Source organism: Bos indicus x Bos taurus, chromosome 11 (assembly GCF_003369695.1).
Source record: "Bos indicus x Bos taurus breed Angus x Brahman F1 hybrid chromosome 11, Bos_hybrid_MaternalHap_v2.0, whole genome shotgun sequence".
Classification (NCBI taxonomy): domain Eukaryota; kingdom Metazoa; phylum Chordata; class Mammalia; order Artiodactyla; family Bovidae; genus Bos; species Bos indicus x Bos taurus.
In genome coordinates, this window is record NC_040086.1 from 13097969 (window position 1) to 13118570 (window position 20602).

Here is a 20602-nt window from a genome sequence, read left to right on the forward strand (position 1 = left end):
GTAATTAAATGGATTGCTTGCTCCTTGGAAGAAAAGCTTTGACAAACCTAGACAGCATATTAAAAAGTAGAGACATCAGTTTGCTGACAAAGATACAAAGCGATGGTTTTTCCAGTAGCTATGTGTGACGTGAGAGTTTGTAAAGAAGGCTGAGTGCTGAAGAACTGACACTTTCAAATTGTTGTGCTGGAGAAGACTTTTGAGAGTCCCTTGGACAGCAAGGAGATCAAATCAGTCAATCCTAAAGGCAATCAATCCTGAATATTCATTGGAAGGACTGATGCTGAAATCTCCAATACTTTAGCCACCTGATGGGAGGAGGTGACTAACTGGAAAAGACCCTGATGCTGGGAAAGACTGAGGGCAGGAGAAGGGGTCAATAGTGGATGAGATGGCATCACTGATTCAATGGACATGAGTTTGAGCAAACTCCAGGAGAAATAGTAGAGGACAGGGAAGTGTGGTGTGCTGCAGTCCATTGGGTCGCAAAGTCAGACACGATTTAGCGACTGAACAACAACATACTTCCAAGAAACTTTAGAATGAGACATAACACTGAAGATTAGTTACAGCCACTGAGTTTTTCCCAACATTATTAATGAACTTGCAAACACTTCATTTTGCACCCTTAATCACATGATAAATAATGCTGACATGGGGGGCAGTTAGAACAGGTAAAATGCAGAATTTTATTAAATTAGTAATATATCCATGTGAGATTTCTTTTAAAAAGCAAACGCTTTACATTAATTATAAACAAGAGGATCGTATTAATGAATTAGTATCCATAAGTGCTTTAACAAAAAAAAAGGAACAAGCACCAGTATTTTCTCAGGATCACTCCAATAAAGAAATGTGAATAAAAGAGAGAAAAAAAAGAAATGTGAAGTATTCAGCAATATCCCATATCTCTTTTGTCTAATGTCATGCATATCAGAAAATTATTGCAAAATGGAAATTAAAAAATTATTAGTGCTAGAACTTTAAAAATTCTTTTTATAAGCTCAGACAACTATCTGTAAATTAAGACACACCTGATTTTAAAAGTCAAAACAATGAAAGAGAAAATGACCAAAACACATACAATACCTATTCTTTCACACATGAAAGAAACTGTCAAATGAAATATATAAAGTGGATTTTTGGAAGAGCCTACTTACTTACAAGCCAGTTACTGTGCCCAAACTGCAGGTCTATTTACACTACCACATGTGGCACTGTTATTTATTCAGCCCTTTGTAGGCTTTTATAGCAAACACTGCTATTGGTTTCTACTTCTTAGGCATGTAAATATAACTGGTACAATGATGCACAACTTAAAAAAGTCTGTGTGAACCCATATAGCAAATCTATTGCTTATAAATATACTTATAATCAGCTTTATCATTTAAAAGTCTCATTTGATAAAAACTGAGACAAAAACTTGTAAGAAATTCTGTTTTTCAGGCATCTTACAATTAGGCAGTGTATCAAATAATATAAACTTCCCATATTTAAACACTCAAACTCCTCCTTCAAATTGATAAGCTCTTACTACAACTGACTAAGAAGTAAGGGTAAACTCCTTACTATAAAAGAGAAAGAATTCTCAATGAGTGATTCCCAATGATGAGGAGTAAAATGGGGGTTTATTCATCGGTGGGACAAAGGTGGTAATGAGTATGGTATTTATCAGGATGAGAAAGTCACTAAGCAGAGGATATACCATATGTGGTCCAAAAAAGTGGTGAGTTACTAGTTTGTATAGACTCTGAAGAACAAACTTTCAACCTCTGAAAATATAAAGCAGTGTACATATTATTTTGTTTTATACCAAAATATACACTAAATAGTATCTTTTTCGTTTTAAAAACTCAATGAACTTTCAAAAGGTTCTACAAAAAAATTGAAAATTTACTATTGTGCCTAACTATTTTGGAATAGAAAAGTCTAGCAAATAGTGATAACACAGTTGAATTGTTCAAGTCTTAGCAAAACATTTTATAAAGAAGTCAAATTTATATATTTAATATAAACTGTGTGTATACATTCTCTTTTCCTTAAAAAAAAAAAAACAATTCAGTAAATATCTGAAAGAGACCAAAAACAACATTAACAAAAGGCCCGAAAGTCAAACATAGGCCCCCTAAAACCCCCAAACAAAACAAAAAACACCCTGACAACACTCATATACACACAGAATTATCATGAAAGATAAACTTTTTATTATAAGTAAACAATTACCATAAAATACAGAAATAAAATTCAGTAATTAACTTATAAAAAGTTTTAGCAAACTTAAAGAAACATACCTTTCCTTTCCTAGTTCTGGGTCTTTCTCAGCTTTCACCTGTAATATAATTCCATATTTTATTAGGGTCTATTCTACTGGATTTCAAATATTTAATTCATCAATGCAGTGTTTTCAGTTCTTAAAAATCTAAGCTAAAAAAGACAAAACCATACCTTAAAAATACATCAAAACAGGTAGTTCTCAGTGTCCATATAATTATCATGTTCTAGAACTTTTCCCCCCATTTTTAAAAGCTCTAAATAAGGTTATACAGAATAAATGATACACAGAAATTAATGAGAAAAATAAGTTTCCATAAGTACATAGGAAAAATTTTAACTTTAAAAGCCTGGCAATGCCACTTCTGCTAAGAATAAAAACCTGAAATATCAACATCTTTTTGTGTGAAATTATAATTTTAAAAGACTTCTATTAATATTTATAAGGGAGACTGCTGCTACTGTTGACAAGTCGCTTCAGTCGTGTCCGACTCTGTGCGACCCCATAGACGGCAGCCCACCAGGTTCCCCCATCTTTGGGATTCTTCAAGCAAGAACACTGGACTGGGTTGCCATTTCCTTCTCCAATGCATGAAAGTGAAAAGTGAAAGTGAAGTCGCTCAGTCGTGCCCGACCCTCAGCGACCCCATGAACTGCAGCCTTCCAGGCTCCTCCATCCATGGGATTTTCCAGGCAAGAGTACTGGAGTGGGTTGCCATTGCCTTCTCCAAACTAGTTAAAAAGCTTTCTACACAAAACATATAGAAATCCTGGACAAATTTTAACAACAATCCTTTTAAACATATATCTGAACCACCAAGAAAGCAATGTCCTGGAGCCCAAAATGAAAGAAGCAGGAATTAAAATTCAGTGCTTATGTACCAAGCATTGATCCAGGCACTTAGGATACATCACTGAACAAAACAGCAAAAATATCCAGGTTTCAGAACTTTTACATACTAGCTGAAGGCTTTTTTTGGGGGGAATCATGTGTACTGAACTGAGAATGATACTTCTTTAGATCTTGTCAGATTAAAAGCTGAGAACTATATTATATAAAAACTGAATAATATTTCTAGAGAGGTTCCTGGTGTGAGAGTTCACATCCCAGAGTAAAGGCCTTCTTTACTAGGATACCTGGTAAGGTATTGCGCCTACACTGTAATGATACATAAAGAAAACTAAAGATGGCAGTATAAACCCTATCCATAGTGCTTACCAGCAGTTTTCTCTTGAGAAAACTTCTTAGAAAAAAACCAACCTATATGACAGTGAAGGAAATCTATACCAGATACCTGTATTAGCTAACTTGCTTTATTCGTAAATTAGTCAGAGAGAAACAAATGCACAAAAGAGAACAAGTTAAGCATACAAAAAAAAGATATTTCAGAGAACTCCTTTAAAAAGAACTCTAAAGAATACTCTCTAAAGAACTGTTCTTAAAATTTTAAAAATTCAATAGGATATAGCATCTACAGTATCAGTACAAGTGCTACTTTCAGAAAGACAGAATATTAAACTTTGAAGAGAATATTCAAAGACATAAGAGAAAAATTTTCCTCAGGTGAAGAAGGAATATACTAATTTTTAGATCTGAAGAATGTAGAAAATAAAATCCAAACCAAGTTCAAACCTTGTTCACTGTACTTACTGATCCTCCCAAATCACCAAACTGTCCTTAAGGCCTTGGCGCTTATTTTCTCTAAAAACCTCTTCTCCTTGCTGTGTTAGTAGAACTTGCTTTTTTCTTTCTTTTACGTTTCTCAAATAATTCTTTCTCAGAGGGGCCTGACCAGTCTAAAATACACATATCCCCCTGGCATACCCGGTCATTCAGCACTCTGTATCCTTTTAGCTTGATTTGTCTCCACAGTACTTCACAGCACTTTTTAACCACCTGACACACACACAACGTATTGCAGCTAACCTATTTTATAATAGATAAGGTGTATATGTGTGTGTGAATTATCTACAGTCTGTCTTCTCCACTAAAAAAACAAACAATAAAAGAACAGTATGGGCAAAGAATTCTTCACCTAAACACATTATCAATGAAATAAGTAAGAGAAAAATAAAGTCATTTCCAAATATGCAGGGATTCAAAAGGTCTACTGGCCACATATACTTTCTGGGAAAATTAGTTGACAATGTATTCTAGCAAACAGAAAGTAATCCAAGAGAATAGGAGATACGGAGTCCAAGAAATAACAGATGTAACTCAGAAGACCAATAAAAAGAAAAGCAGAGGTATACAGGTGCTTAACAAAGCAAATGACCATAAATTCAGAACAGAGCGTGAGAAAAACAGCTCTGAGAGCAGATTCAAAAAATAGTAATTAAGTTATATGACCTGAGTAACACGACGACAGTGTTTTTACTATGGTGCAAGCCAAGAAACTGTAAAATTTTATTCCTTATAAAAGAAGAGAGTTTATAAGTAATTTAACAAAAGAAAAAAACAAACATCTATCAGGAGAAAGTAAAAATGGACTCAGTGTAGATTCTGCATTCTGGAGATAATCATGCTATGAATATTGAATTGCTCTGCATGTATGACCATATATGCTACATTTCCTAAGACTACCTCAATTTATTCTCATTTAGACAAATTCACAGTTTCATAAATTATAAAAACTGGAATAGTGATTGCAAAATAAAATTTTAAAACAAACTATCTGAACTCATAACCAGTTTGACTACTGCCCAAGAATAATTCTCAAAATTACTTTCAGATTATATCCTCTAGCTTTGGGAGAATAACCTTTATGTCTCCTTCATTTTCTAAAAGCACAAACAAAAACTGATACAAAATCATCTTACCTCTGATGAGTCCATCTTTGGAGATAATGTGCAGGTCAATACATGGTCACCTATGTTCTGTGGGTTTTGTTTCAGAAAGCTGTACATTGACTGAGCAGATTCAGGGCTATCTAACTGAAGAATTGCCTTGGAGAAGACAAAAAAATATTAAGTTTCTTAAAAAATTAAAAGTAAAATTACCATAAGATCTAGCAATTTCATTTTTTAATATATACCTAAAAAGAATTGAAAGCCAGAACTGGAGCAAGTATTTGTACATGCATGTTCATACAGTATTATTCACACAGTCAAAAGCAAAAAAAAAAAAAAAAAAGGCAAAAGTAACCCCAAGTGTCAACCAACACATGAGTAGACAGATAAAATGTGGTTCATGCATATAATGGGATATTTTATCAGCCTCAGCCTCAAAAATGAAGGAAATTCTGACACAGGCTACAAAGCATGCTGAAGACATTATGCTAAGTGAAATAAACCAGACACAAAGGGACAAATATTGTACAATTCCACTTATATGAGGTACCTAAAATATCAATAGTCAAATTCAGAGAGACAAAAATGTGAATGGTAGAGTGGTGGTTGCCAGGAGCTATGAAAAGAGGGAATGGGGAGTTCCTGTTTAATGGATAGGAAGTCTCAGTTTATAAGGAGCTCTGGAGACGGAGAGTGGTGATGGCTGAACAATAATGTAAATATGGTTAGCACTACTTTGACAAACATGATTTAAGAAATTTCTTAAACATGTCAAAGGAATTACTATCTACTACTTGGTAGATCGGGCTTCCCGGGTGGCTCAGATGGTAAAGCTTCTGCCTGCAGTGCAGGAGACCCAGGTTCGATCCCTGGGTTGGGGATCCCCTGGAGAAGGAAATGGCAACCCACTCCAGTACTCTTGCCTGGAAAATTCCATGGACTGAGGAGCCTGGTAGGCTACAGTCCATGGGGTTGCAAAGAGTCAGACATGACTGAGCGACTTCCTTTCACTTCACTTCTACTTGGGAGATCGGGTGTATTTTATGGAGCAAATACTGTCAAGTTTGCTATAAAATCCTTTTGAACTTTCTAGGTAATATACGGTTGTGTCCATGTCTGCTTAGTCATGTCCGACTCTTTGCTACCCCATGGGCTGTAGCCTGCCAAGCTCCTCTGTCCATGGGATTTGGAATGGGTTGTCATTTCCTCCTCCAGGGCTCTTCTCAACCAAACCCTAATTTTCATGGGCACAAGTGTGAATTAAGAAAAGACAGAGGGTACAGCAAATGTAAAAAGGATTTATCTTTTTGGCTTTAGCCAAATTATGAAAATAAGGAATGGTTATTTCTACTTCTTTACATATAACTTAACAGAGTTATCTCTGTGTGTTTTAACACTGGAAAGGACTTTAGAAAATATCTGGTTGACACTCTTTCCTTTTACAAATAAGAACTAAAAGTGTAAACAACTTAGCTAAGGTCACAAAGGTACTTAAGGCTAGATGAACTCAAGTCTAAACTTCCCCATAAGATAATGGTCTTTGCACACATTACCTTTCTACCTTGTGCAAGTCTCTATTTCCCCTTAAAACTAGGAGTTCTTCCTTCTTATTACAGCCCAGTAGAAAATAAAACGGTATATTATAATTCTGCTCAGAGACTGAATAATGTTTACAGTTCAGAAGTTGAATTAACAGTTGCAAACTGTACTGAACACAGAGTTCAGCTACATATTCTACATCATGAGAAACACTGGGCTGGAGGAAGCACAAGCTGGAATCAAGATTGCAAGGAGAAATATCAATAACCTCAGATATGCAGATGATACCATCCTTATAGTAGAAAGTGAAGAGGAACTAAAAAGCCTCTTGATGAAAGTGAAAGGGGAGAATGAAAAAGTTGGCTTAAAGCTCAACATTCAGAAAACGAAGATCATGGCATCTGGTCCCATCACTTCATGGCAAAAAGATGGGCAAACAGTGGAAACAGTGTCAGACTTTATTTTGGGGGGCTCCAAAATCACTGCAGATGGTGAATGCAGCCATGAAATTAAGACGCTTACTCCTTGGAAGTCATGACCAACCTAGACAGCATATTAAAAAGCAGAGACATTACTTTGTCAACAAAGGTCCATCTAATCAAGGCTACGGTTTTTCCTGTGGTTATGTATGGATGTGAGAGTTGGACTATAAAGAAAGCTGAGTGCCGAAGAATTGATGCTTTTGAACTGTGGTATTGGAGAAGACTCTTGAGAGTCCCTTGGACAGCAAAGAGATCCAACTAGTCCATCCTAAAGATCAGTCCGGGGTGTTCATTGGAAGGACTGATGTTGAAGCTGAAACTCTAATACTTTGGTCACCTGATGCAAAGAGCTGACTCATTTTAAAAGACCCTGATGTTGGGAAAGATTGAGGGCAGGAGGAGAAGGGGACGACAGAGGATGAGATGCCTGGATGACATCACCGACATGATGGACATCAGTTTGGGTAAACTCCGGGAGTTGGTGATGGACAGGGAGGCCTGGAGTGCTGCAAGTTCATGGGGTCACAAAGAGTCGGACATGACTGAGCGACTGAACTGAACTGAACATATTCTCTAAAAGATATATATATACAAGCTAAAATAGAAGGGACCTTGTTACCTTGTTTTTATTACTCATGTATACATGGTGATCCACTTTCCCAAACTGAAGTCCGACACAAAGTACACACTGAAGTCCATCTTCCGGTAAGTTATCAAGATGTACAAATCGATCGTAAATTTTATCTATATTTACCTGTAGTTTTTTAAGAGACAGCATTAGAAACACACACACACACACACACACACAGCTGAAGTATCAAACTGTAAAACACAGATTAACAATAATTTAGTTTTTCTGAGTTTAGGTGACATCCCCTCGGAAGAGTAAGAAAATGACTATATAGGTAAAGATAATGTATTAATTTTATATCTGAATGATCAGTGAAACAATATACTAAAAAAAAGAAGTATAATCTTTTTTCTATCAACATAACATTTACCCAAAATACCTAATATACCCAATATTTATCCAAGTCAGTTAATATGGTTCCAGAATCTAAAAATATTTCACATTAGGGACTCCTTTATCCTCTCTTATTTTTTTTTTTTTTTTTACCAAGAGAAGACTCATATGACATCTCCATCACTTCAATTTTTAAAGCTAGTGCCAAGATTTTCTTTAATTCTTGACAAGTGAAAACAATAAAACAAACAATGTTTTTATCAGTTAAACAAGTGTACAAAAGCGTTTAAATGCAAAATTTACCTCTGGGTCATTTTCTCTAATCAAGGTTGTAAATATAGCTTCCTAGAAAGGCAAAATAAAGAAGATTGAAGGTGCATACTCTTTCTTATTTATATATTTAATTAGTCAAGATTTATAATAAAATATGAACAAGCATTAATAACTACCTCATAAAATGAGAGTCAAGCAAAATTTCTGTTCCTTCCAAAAATCTTTCCCTGTTCCTACAAAAGTTAAGTCATACCTGACCATAGACTTTAATTCTTCTTAGTCCCCTAAGAACATTAAAGACTACCAAGAGGGTACCATTGAGGGAAAGACACTCAAATTCACATACAAGGAATAAGAGATCTAATTTAGCAGACACTAAGAGAACTCAAATTACAAAGCAAACTCGAGGATGAGAACACACAGAGATATAAGCTAGTGAAAAAAACATCACAAGGTTCTTAAGTGTACAGCAATTTGATGTTACTGAATTATATAAAGAGGCCAGGAGTGGCACAACACAAAGACATCAAAGCTGGAAGAAGCTAGCTGATGAAAGCTTAAATGTACAGAAAACGAACTTTACCTGATGGGACAAGAATTCTTAAATTTTTTTCTCTTCAATGCTGACATATATAAAACTACCCCAGCAATTATATCACAGTAGAATGATTCTGTATGGAAAGCTTTTTCAAAAGACATGCGTTTCCACCTTTCTCTAGAGATTCCTAGTATCTCTGCTTCATGCCTCTTAGCAGTAAATCTTTGTAGGCCACACAGAAACAATGAAGGATTTCTAAATTAATTAAATTCAAATAAATTTGAATTTTATGCCAGTGTCATGACTTTGTGAAAAAGGTTTTGAGAAAGACAAAACTGAAGGCAGAGGATATAACAAATAACTATTTTTAGTATGAGTTTTAAAGAGGTGAAGCAAAGGTGAATGGGATGAAGAGAGAAGAAATTTCAGAAGTTAAAATAGATCAGACCTAGCACGAGCCAGTTATAAGAAATGAAAGGAAATAATCCCTTCCACCATACATGAGGGATTGGATTCCCTCAGTATGGAAGTAACTCTCAAACAATGAGATGGGAGACTATGGAGAAAAAGGAAGATGCTTTCTTAGTGCCCGAGAAAAAACACATGACCCAAAGAAGAAAACTAGAAAACAAAACAGACTATAATAAATTTGATTAAAAATTTTAATAATAGTCTAGTAAATACAATGGTAAATCTATTATTTACCTCGTCTTTTAAATTCATGTTTTCAGGAGCCATACTTATTGAGAGTTGATTTCCATCCATTGATATTGGGAAGCAGGTATAAAATTTTATCATAGAATCTGCAGATTTTCTATTTATTTCTATAAATGCCTTTTAAAATAGAAATGACAAGAACAAAAAAAAGTCTTATTAAGTTACTTCTCCTTAAAAAATTTAATACTTATGAGTCAAATGAATTTCATAACTTACCAAATATTTTTAAAATAAAAAATGCATTCCTTAGAAAGGTGAGGCATATACACTAAGAACATTACAACTAAAACCAAGAAATAATGACTGAACTCATAAAGCAATACTAAAGAGGAATAACAAGGGACACTGTAGTAAATGACACTAAGGAAATCTTATTTATCTTATTCATCACTATATCCTTACTACCTAGAGCAGTATATAGTATGTAGCAGACAATAAACGATCATGAATCAAGTAAATAAACTCAATGATTGACAAAATATGAGAAATATGAGGAAAGAAAGAACCAAAGAAATGTGTAACGGTTATCAAGTTCTGTTCTGTTATTTTCTTAAGTATAAAATTGGAGCAGTGTACAGTTTGGTTTCTAAAACCAGCTTGAACATCAGGAAGTTCGGGGTTTACATATTGCTGAAGCCTGGCTTGGAGAATTTTGAGCATTACTTTACTAGCGTGTGAGATGAGTGCAATTGTGCGGTAGTTTGAGCATTTTTTGGCATTGCCTTTCTTTGGGATTGGAATGAAAACTGACCTTTTCCAGTCCTGTGGCCACTGCTGAGTTTTCCAAATTTGCTGGCATATTGAGTGCAGCACTTTCACAGCATCATCTTTCAGGATTTGGAATAGCTCAACTGGAATTCCATCACCTCCACTAGCTTTGTTCGTAGTGATGCTTTCTAAGGCCCACTTGACTTCATATTCCAGGATGTCTGGCTCTAGGTGAGTGATCACACCATCGTGATTATCTGGGTCGTGAAGATCTTTTTTCTACAGTTCTTCTGTGTATTCCTGCCACCTCTTCTTAGTATCTTCTGCTTCTGTTAGGTCCATACCATTTCTGTCCTTTATCGAGCCCATCTTTGCATGAAATGTTCCTTTGGTATCTCTGATTTTTTTGAAGAGATCTCTAGTCTTTCCCATTCTGTTGTTTTCCTCTATTTCTTTGCATTAATTGCTGAAGAAGGCTTTCTTATCTCTTCTTGCTATTCTTTGGAACTCTGCATTCAGATGCTTGTATCTTTTCTTTTCTCCTTTGCTTTTCGCTTCTCGTCTTTTCCCAGCTATTTGTCAGGCCTCCCCAGACAGCCATTTTGCTTTTTTGCATTTCTTTTCCATGGGGATGGTCTTAATCCCTGTCTCCTGTACAATGTCACGAACCTCATTCCATAGTTCATCAGGCACTCTATCAGATCTAGGCCCTTAAATCTATTTCTCACTTCCACTGTATAATCATAAGGGATTTGATTTAGGTCATACCTGAATGGTCTAGTGGTTTTCCCTACTTTCTTCAATTTAAGTCTGAATTTGGCAATAAGGAGTTCATAGTCTGAGCCACAGTCAGCTCCTGGTCTTGTTTTTGCTGACCGTATAGAGTGTCTCTATCTTTGACTGCAAAGAATATAATCAATCTGATTTCGGTGTTGACCATCTGGTAATGTCCATGTATAGAGTCTTCTCTTGTATTGTTGGAAGAGGGTGTTTGTTATGTTATCAAATTGCCAACATCCGCTGGATCGTGGAAAAAAGCAAGAGTTCCAGAAAAACATCTATTTCTGCTTTATTGACTATGCCAAAGCCTTTGACTGTGTGGATCACGATGAACTGTGGAAAACTCTGAAAGAGATGGGAATACCAGACCACCTGATTTGCCTCTTGAGAAATTTGTATGCAGGTCAGGAAGCAACAGTTAGAACTGGACATGGAACAACAGACTGGTTCCAAATAGGAAAAGGAGTACGTCAAGGCTGTATATTGTCACCATTTAACTTATATGCAGAGTACATCATGAGAAACGCTGGACTGGAAGAAACACAAGCTGGAATCAAGATTGCCGACAGAAATATCAATAACCTCAGATATGCAGATGACACCACCCTTATGGCAGAAAGTGAAGAGGAACTAAAAAGCCTCTTGATGAAAGTCAAAGTGGAGAGTGAAAAAGTTGGCTTAAAGCTCAACATTCAGAAAACGAAGATCATGGCATCTGATCCCATCACTTCATGGCAAAAAGATAGGGAAACAGTGGAAACAGTGTCAGACTTTATTTTTGGGGGCTCCAAAATCACTGCAGATGGTGACTGTAACCATGAAATTAAAAGACGCTTACTCCTTGGAAGGAAAGTTATGACCAACCTAGATAGCCTATTCAAAAGCAGACATTACTTTGCCAACAAAAGTCTGTCTAGTCAAGGCTATGGTTTTTCCTGTGGTCATGTATAGATGTGAGAGTTGGACTTTGAAGAAGGCTGAACGCCGAAGAATTGATGCTTTTGAACTGTGGTGTTGGAAAAGACTCTTGAGAGTCCCTTGGACTGCAAGGAGATCCAGCCAGTCCATTCTGAAGGAGATCAGCCCTGGGATTTCTTTGGAAGGAATGATGCTGAAGCTGAAACTCCAGTACTTTGGCCACCTCATGCGAAGAGTTGACTCATTGGAAAAGACTCTGATGCTGGGAGGGATTGGGGGAAGGAGGAGAAGGGGACAACAGAGGATGGGATGGCTGGATGGCATCACTGACTCGATGGACGTGAGCCTCAGTGAACTCCAGGAGTTGGTGATGGACAAGGAGGCCTGGCGTGCTTCGATTCATGGGGTGGCAAAGAGTTGGACACGACTGAGCGACTGATCTGATCTGATCTGACAGTTTGGTTTTAATTTTCATACCTGGGTACTATTTAACCTTGTTCCATATGTTTGATAGTTAATGAGGTGAAAACAGTTCATATTTTTATTTATAGTTATAGTTTTAATAAAATGAGTTATCTCTTTATGTCATTAGCCAGCATATTTATCAAACTTTTAGTATTTTATAGCATGTTTATACAAATCTTCTGTTTCCCATTTACACAAATATTTTAAATCTTTTATTTCAATTTTCCTTTATGTTAATTTCAAAAATGTTTAAAATGTTTATATGAGTGAATCTGATATTTTTCCACATAACATCTAGAAAAATATTTAATCTCCAAAAACTTAATAGTCTATTCAACTGATTAGACTTGATAGTCTAATCAAAACTGGGCATAAATAATCTAGATTTGTATTCGGATTTTATATTTATGCACATTCACTTCGGTATATGATGCAAACTACGAATCTGAATTATTCATTCCCAGAGTTTCACAATTTCCCCCATGTCAACATATTATCACATAAAATTCTTATACTAAAAAAATGTATTTTTTCAATTTTTATCCATCTCAAAACATTACAAATAATGTGCTTTTTAGAAAATAGCTTTAATGAAATATAGTTTACATATCATAAAGTTCACCTGTTTAAGTGTACAGTTCAATGATTTTTAATGTAGAACTGTGTAACCATTCAAGTAATCTACTTCTGATATAAGGTAAAACTGAATGTAATTACTTACACTTACTATCCCTTCCTTCTTTGTTTTCTTATGTACACTGGTTTCACTCCCAAAAATTTCTAATGATCACCAACTCCTTTCTATAAGAATGCTATGTGCCACCACTCTTAGGGTGCTGTTTCCACTATTTAAACTTCACTGAACTTTCATGTCCTATAAATATCTCCTACAAGTTGTTCATTATTAACACATTTTGTTTTAAAATTACAAAAGCAATAAACACTTATTATAGAAAACTGAAGACATACAGATAAAACTAGGCTGGTTCTATGTACTGATGACTCCATCAGTGTGAGTCTGAAAATGGTTATTTCCCATTTGAGTATAAATGGTAAAAAAAAAAAAAAAAAAAGCAGAAATACTAGTAAAGACAGCCAAACAAAACTTTGTAAGTTGTTAAAAAACTATTATTAAAGTATTTTCTCTTAAATTTTCAAGCAAATTTTTAATGGGGAAATCCATCCTTCTCACCATAAAACTACACCTGATTATAGAATAAAACTTTAAAAATGTGATTAACTGTATTTTGTATTTTTTTTTAATTTTATTCTATTTTTAAACTTTACATAATTGTATTAGTTTTGCCAAATATCAAAATGAATCCGCCACAGGTATACATGTGTTCCCCATCCTGAACCCTCCTCCCTCCTCCCTCCCCATACCATCCCTCTGGGTCGTCCCAGTGCACTAGCCCCAAGCATCCAGTATCGTGCATCGAACCTGGACTGGCAACTCGTTTCTTACATGATATTTTACATGTTTCAATGTCATTCTCCCAAATCTTCCCACCATCTCCCTCTCCCACAGAGTCCATAAGACTGTTCTATACATCAGTGTCTCTTTTGCTGTCTCGTACACCGGGTTATTGTTACCATCTTTCTAAATTCCATATATATGCTTTAGTATACTGTATTGATGTTTTTCCTTCCGGCTTACTTCACTCTGTATAATAGGCTCCAGTTTCATCCACCTCATTAGAACTGATTCAAATGTATTCTTCTTAATGGCTGAGTAATACTCCATTGTGTATATGTACCACAGCTTTCTTATCCATTCATCTGCTGATGGACATCTAGGTTGCTTCCATGTCCTGGCTATTATAAACAGTGCTGCGATGAACACTGGGGTACATGTGTCTCTTTCCCTTCTGGTTTCCTCAGTGTGTATGCCCAGCAGTGGGATTGCTGGATCACAAGGCAGTTCTATTTCCAGTTTTTTAAGGAATCTCCACACTGTTCTCCATAGTGGCTGTACTAGTTTGCATTCCCACCAACAGTGTAAGAGGGTTCCCTTTTCTCCACACCCTCTCCAGCATTTATTATTTGTAGACTTTTGGATCGCAGCCATTCTGACTGGTGTGAAATGGTACCTCATAGTGGTTTTGATTTGCATTTCTCTGATAATGAGTGATGTTGAGCATCTTTTCATGTGTTTGTTAGCCATCTGTATGTCTTCTTTGGAGAAATGTCTATTTAGTTCTTTGGCCCATTTTTTGATTGGGTCGTTTATTTTTCTGGAGTTGAGCTGTAGGAGTTGCTTGTATATTTTTGAGATTAGTTGTTTGTCAGTTGTTTCATTTGCTATTATTTTCTCCCATTCTGAAGGCTGTCTTTTCACCTTGCTAATAGTTTCCTTTGATGTGCAGAAGCTTTTAAGGTTAATTAGGTCCCATTTGTTTATTTTTTATTTTATTTCCAATATTCTGAGAGGTGGGTCATAGAGGATCCTGCTGTGATGTATGTTGGAGAGTGTTTTGCCTATGTTCTCCTCTAGGAGTTTTATAGTTTCTGGTCTTACGTTTAGATCTTTAATCCATTTTGAGTTTATTTTTGTGTATGGTGTTAGAAAGTGGTCTAGTTTCATTCTTTTACAAGTGGTTGACCAGATTTCCCAGCACCACTTGTTAAAGAGATTGTCTTTAATCCATTGTATATTCTTGCCTCCTTTGTCAAAGATTGTATTTTGTATTTTAAAAATGCCTTAGCTTGAGACAGCTTATTTTGAGGTGTTGCTCTTAAACCCTTTGTTCCAAGTTTTGTAAAGTTAATATTTTTCAAAATGAGCTTGCAGACAACATGAATTCACAACGATTTTCAACTCTTACCTTTTTATGAGATGACAAAATCAAAATATCCTTTAAACCACCAAATGGTTTTACAAGGTTGGAAACTTCTTCAACAGAATATCCTTTACTAGGCAAATCAGAAATAAGTACCATACACATTTCTTCTGTTTCCTTCAAAACAAATTTAAGAATTGACATTAAAACTTAACTGTTATTTACTTAAATATTTAAGTTTTACATTGCAGATCACTGTTAGTATTTAAATTGCATTTAATATTGATTAATTCAGACAGTTGGTCTAAACCACAAATTAAAAACAAAACAAAATGCATTTTCCCCACTCTGTAAGTATACAGAATAATTCTGTCATCTAGTCAAGGTCTTTAGTTCTCTTTCGTAACCATTATTTAAAAACAAGTTTAAAAACATAACGCTGCCTGTCTTTGACAATAACTCTTTCATGTACTGTTCCCATTCCTGTGCCTTGTGATGCTAATATTTGATGCTCCAAATCAGCTCAGTTCAGTTCAGTTGCTCAGTCGTGTCCAACTCTTTGCGACCCAGGCTTCCCTGTCTATCACCAACTGCTGGAGTTTGCTCAAACTCATGTCCGTTGAGTCAGTGATGCCGTCCAACCATCTCATCCTCTGTCATCCCCTTCTCCTCCTGCCTTCAATCTTTCCCAGCATTAGGGTCTTTCCCAATGAGTCAGTTCTTTGTATCAAGTGGCCAATGTAATGGGAGTTTCATCTTCAGCATCAGTCATTCCAATGACTATACAGGACTGATTTCCTTTGGGATGGGCTGGTTGGATCTCCTTGCAGTCCAAGGGACTCTCAAGAGTCTTTTCCAACACCACAGTTCAAAAGCATCAATTCCTCTGCGCTTAGCTTTCTTTACAGTCCAACTCTCACATCTATAAAGGACTACTGGAAATCAGGGCATATCCTTTTATCATACTGAGTAAAATAATCCCTTTTAAGCAATATAAAAAAGCTTACCTAGTCTCTTAGTATCCTTACTCCATAACCCAATCCTCACTACAAAATACTTTCACTTCTGCCTTCTCTTCTCTTAGATCTATTTTATTCTTCAAGATGACTCCCCCCAAAATGCCAACTTTTCCTTTAGTGGATGTTGGGTGAAATCCACAGAAGTGCACTATAGTAAATTTGGCAACTTCTAACTTTTCTTTCTGGAGGGTGAGAGGGTAGGAAATTATAATTTTCATAAGCTAGTTGAGAATGATTTTTAAACAGCATGCAAACTGTGTTCACAAATGATTCCTTCTAGAATGCAATAAGTAAATCTAAATATTCTACTGCTGCTTTAAAATATTCTTCTCAAACCAAAATAGTAAGTTAACACATACTACTTAACTACTACTTGAAGAATAGGGCAACCATTCTAATATGAACTTATCTTCAGCATCTGAATGGTCTCAAGATCTTAACCACTAATTTCTAAATTAATGCAATTTTAACATATTCAAGATGATACATATAAGCACAGGAAAACAAAGTGAACTTAAAGCCCTTGAAATAGAATTGCAAATGCCACTTGCTCCTCTAAACATACAAAAAATTAACTGGTATTCTAAGTATTAACATATCTCCCATTTGCCTCTATAAGAAAAAAGAAAAAAAGAAATTTCACAAAATTCTGTTGTTTTTCTACTCAAAAACCCAGCTGGCCTAACACTCTCTTCTCAGTGAAAAGAAATGCTCAATAACATGTACATTTATTTATGATAATCTGCACCTAAATTTCTGTGACTTATTCTGCAACTCACGATTTTTAAACTCAAAACATATTTACAAGGTCACAAAAGACCAGGATTTTCACCATACCTTATATGTACATTTTTTACCTAGGTTTATAGTAAGAAAACTACACTGTGTCTCAATCTCTTAAGCTTTAAAAAAAAAAAAAAAGTGAAATTAAAAACTGACCTTGTTGACTGGTTCATTTTCTGTGGCCTCCAAAGCAGCTGAAGATACAAAATAAAATAAGAATTCACACAAATGTATTTTATTTATCAAGATCTAACTTTATTCCACAATGGATTAAATAGTAGCTTCATGAAAATGTATATAACAGGCAAAAGACCAGAGAAATTTAAATAGGATACAGTTACAAAAATAACTGGCTTTTAAATAATAAATTCAGTTTTATTTCTTCTGAGAGCAAAATCAAGACATAAGGTGAAGATCTGAATCACAATATTCTTAAATTCACCTAGGTATGACCCTATAGTTGTTGCTGTTGAATCACTCAGCTGTTTCCAACTCTTTGTGATCCCATGGACTGTAGCCCACCAGGCCCCTCTGTCCGTGGGATTTCCCAGGCAAGAATACTGCAGTGGGTTGTCATTTCCAACATATTTTATATATATATGTAATATATATATGTAATATATATATATATACACACATGACACAAAAACCTTAGTAAAATTTATTTTTAATCTTTCATCTTTAAACATAAAAGAACAAAATTAAATTTCTATTTGCCTACCTGAAATAGTTTCTTTAGCTCCATTTTCAGTGGTTTTGACTTCCACATTTGTCTTCATTTCAGAGCTTTCTGCAAGATCAAAGTGAAAGTGAAAGTTGCTCAGTCACGTCCGACTCTGTGACCCCATGGACTATACAGTCCATGGAATTCTCCAGGTCAGAATACTGGCGTGGGTAGCCTTTCCCTTCTCCAGAGGATTTTCCCAACTGAGGGACTGAACCTAGGTCTCGCGTATTGCAGGTGGATTCTTCACCAGCTGAGCCCTTATTAGTCTAGAAAAACACACTAATACAATTAAAACTAATGAATATAAACAGGAACTTAAGCTAGGTTCTTTTGTTATTTCAAGTCTCCATAAGCTGACCTGATTGAAGACAAAGCTAATACAAAATTTCCTTTGAAACAATTTTTAAGCATCGACTCCAAAATATACCTCGAATTATACAGATAGGATTTAATGAAACAAAAGCACTGAATGATAGCAATTCAAGCTTACCTGGTACATTCACAGATTTACTAATGTCTTTGTTCTTGACAATTCCAGCCTTTTTGACTTCCAGAGACTTCTTTCCACTAGATTTTGCTTTTAAAAGTAGAATTATTATTATAAGGCTCTATTCAGTCATTTAGCATGTTTCATACTAATACGTCAGTAAATAAGTAGTTCAACTTCATTATAAAAGGAGCTCTTTTCCATGTATTTATTTCTAATTTTTTTCAATATCTGTTTACCAGTAAGATTAAAAGAAAATATAAACTGAGATATAATTTTTGTTAAGGGTTATTAATGATTCACAAATTTGATCCTCATGTGCCAAAAGCACACCAAAATCACACACAAAAATTCTATTTTATTATTTCCACAAAGATTCTTTACAATTACGTTAGTCTACTCAGAAAATATATTAATAAACAGATCATGATAGTTTCAACATGTTACAACTTAAGTGTTCCATTTCTTGATGGAGGATACATTCTTATAACATGGAAAGAAAATCTTTAAAGCAGAAATATTAAGGGAGTTCTATAAGCTGAGAAAGATAATATGAAGTGACAACTCTAAAAACAGGAGGAAAAGAAAGATTAAACAAGGGGGAAGTGGTGATAGCAGCCTAATATCATACAGCTGTCAGAAATATTTCCAAAAATATCTGCAATGGCAAAAACTGTCAAAGACCAAAGCACCTAAAAACAAAAGTTGTATGTGTGTTAAGTTTTAAGTATCAAAGAAGTATCTACTGAACTTTTCCAGATGTTACTAGATACAAATTATATAAATTTAAAACTTGCTTTTGATATTTATTATATTCTTTAAACCAGAATTATAAATAAACTTAATATAACCTTTCAACAGTCTTACCTGTTTTGATTGAAGCTTTATTACCTTTAGCAGCTACTGTTACCACAGATTTGACAGAACCCGCTGACTTCCCTAAATCACAAAAGCTCAGTCAAAACTGGTTTATTTATTAACTAGTATCAACAATACTGAAAGAACCTCACAAAGGATATAAGAGCCAACGGACTATATTTTATTCAAAACATAAAATGCTATCATTTTTAGGGACACAGATTATGTGGTAAATTAGAAATGATAATTCACCTCCCTTTTTGGGTATTTAAAAAATAGCATTCAGGCAAGTTACTTAAATCAAATCAACTAGAAGCAAAATTACTAACTACAGTATATAAAAACATTTGTATGATAGCTTTAATGGTTCCAAAAGCAGTTATATTTAGGACCTCCCAGTTCACACTTCCTTGGCTCCCAGTCAATTAAAAAGCCCTTCAAAGTTAAAGTTGCTCAGTCTTGTCTGACTCTTTGTAACCCCATGGACTATGCAGTCCATGGAATTCTCTAGGCCAGAATACTGGAGTGGGTAGCCATTCTCTTCTCCAGGGGATCTTCCCAACCCAGGGATCAAACCCAGATCTCCCGCATTGCAGGCGGATTCTTTACCAGCTGAGTCACCAGGGAAGCCCTTAAAGAATACCTATATCATGGTCAGGCCACATCAAGATTGTTTTGACTCATTCGTAATGGGTCCTTATTTTAACACAACTTTTTGAACTGCTCTAACACTTTGTACATATGCATATATTACTGCTGCCTATATTCCAAAATGATGTTTATATAAAGACTTTTTCATCTAAGTGTCACTAAAAAGACTGCCAGAGAACAAGAAAAACTGAACCTTTTTATTCAGAGAGCAACAAGAAGTTTAGAAACAGGATTCTCAACAAGCAGCAAGACAGTATATGAGGGAAAAGCCCAGGATCAGAAGTCATTAAATCCAAGCTGAATTCCAAGTTAAATTGTGAAGTCTGGGGAAATTTACTGATTTCTGTGCACACTACCCTATTCATAAACAATGGTGGTAATCGCCCTATTTAACAGGACCTTCTCTGAAATATGATCATGCTTCTGAAAAGTTATTAAAAGGAATTAGGACATCTATAATATTTAATCAAAACAGCTTACAAATTCACTGTTCATATCCAAAGAGAGACCTTAATTTTTGCTCAAAAAGAGAAATACTAATCTTTATATTGTCATTTAACCAGTCATTTCCTAGTCATGCCCAAGTTTTGTCACACTGCAGTAACCTTAGCCCAAATGAACCCTTAAGATGTTTCTTCTTTCACTATTCTATGCTATTACCACAAAGAAATTCACTTTACTACTTCTAGTAGAGGAAAAACAGAAAGGGGGATAAATACTAGGGCAAGGAGAAAAAAAATTAAACTGGTTAAATTAAATTAGTTACTTGAAAATATAATGTAGCCTACGAAAAAAGGCAAATAGAACATAATTTGCCATTTTATAAAAGAAAAGTAAACAGAAAAGACCAAA

General features: G+C 35.2%; 1 protein-coding gene and 1 non-coding gene across 6 annotated transcripts in view; one reads left to right on the forward strand and one right to left on the reverse strand.

Moving 5' to 3' along the window:
* ZNF638 (zinc finger protein 638) overlaps positions 1-20602 on the reverse strand; it is a 90719-nt gene that overhangs the window by 14591 nt on the left and 55526 nt on the right. For all 5 annotated transcript variants that reach the window (XM_027554935.1, XM_027554936.1, XM_027554933.1 and 2 more), the window contains 10 exons: positions 19109-19180; positions 18245-18331; positions 17749-17817; positions 17184-17221; positions 15271-15402; positions 9563-9691; positions 8350-8391; positions 7702-7836; positions 5092-5217; positions 2292-2329 (listed from right to left, as the gene is read on the reverse strand). In XM_027554935.1, the coding sequence (XP_027410736.1) occupies positions 2292-2329; positions 5092-5217; positions 7702-7836; positions 8350-8391; positions 9563-9691; positions 15271-15402; positions 17184-17221; positions 17749-17817; positions 18245-18331; positions 19109-19180 (868 nt within the window). The remainder of the gene's footprint in view (positions 1-2291; positions 2330-5091; positions 5218-7701; positions 7837-8349; positions 8392-9562; positions 9692-15270; positions 15403-17183; positions 17222-17748; positions 17818-18244; positions 18332-19108; positions 19181-20602) is intronic.
* TRNAC-GCA lies at positions 5871-5942 on the forward strand. The gene has a single exon. It is a non-coding gene; the product is annotated as a tRNA-Cys (tRNA).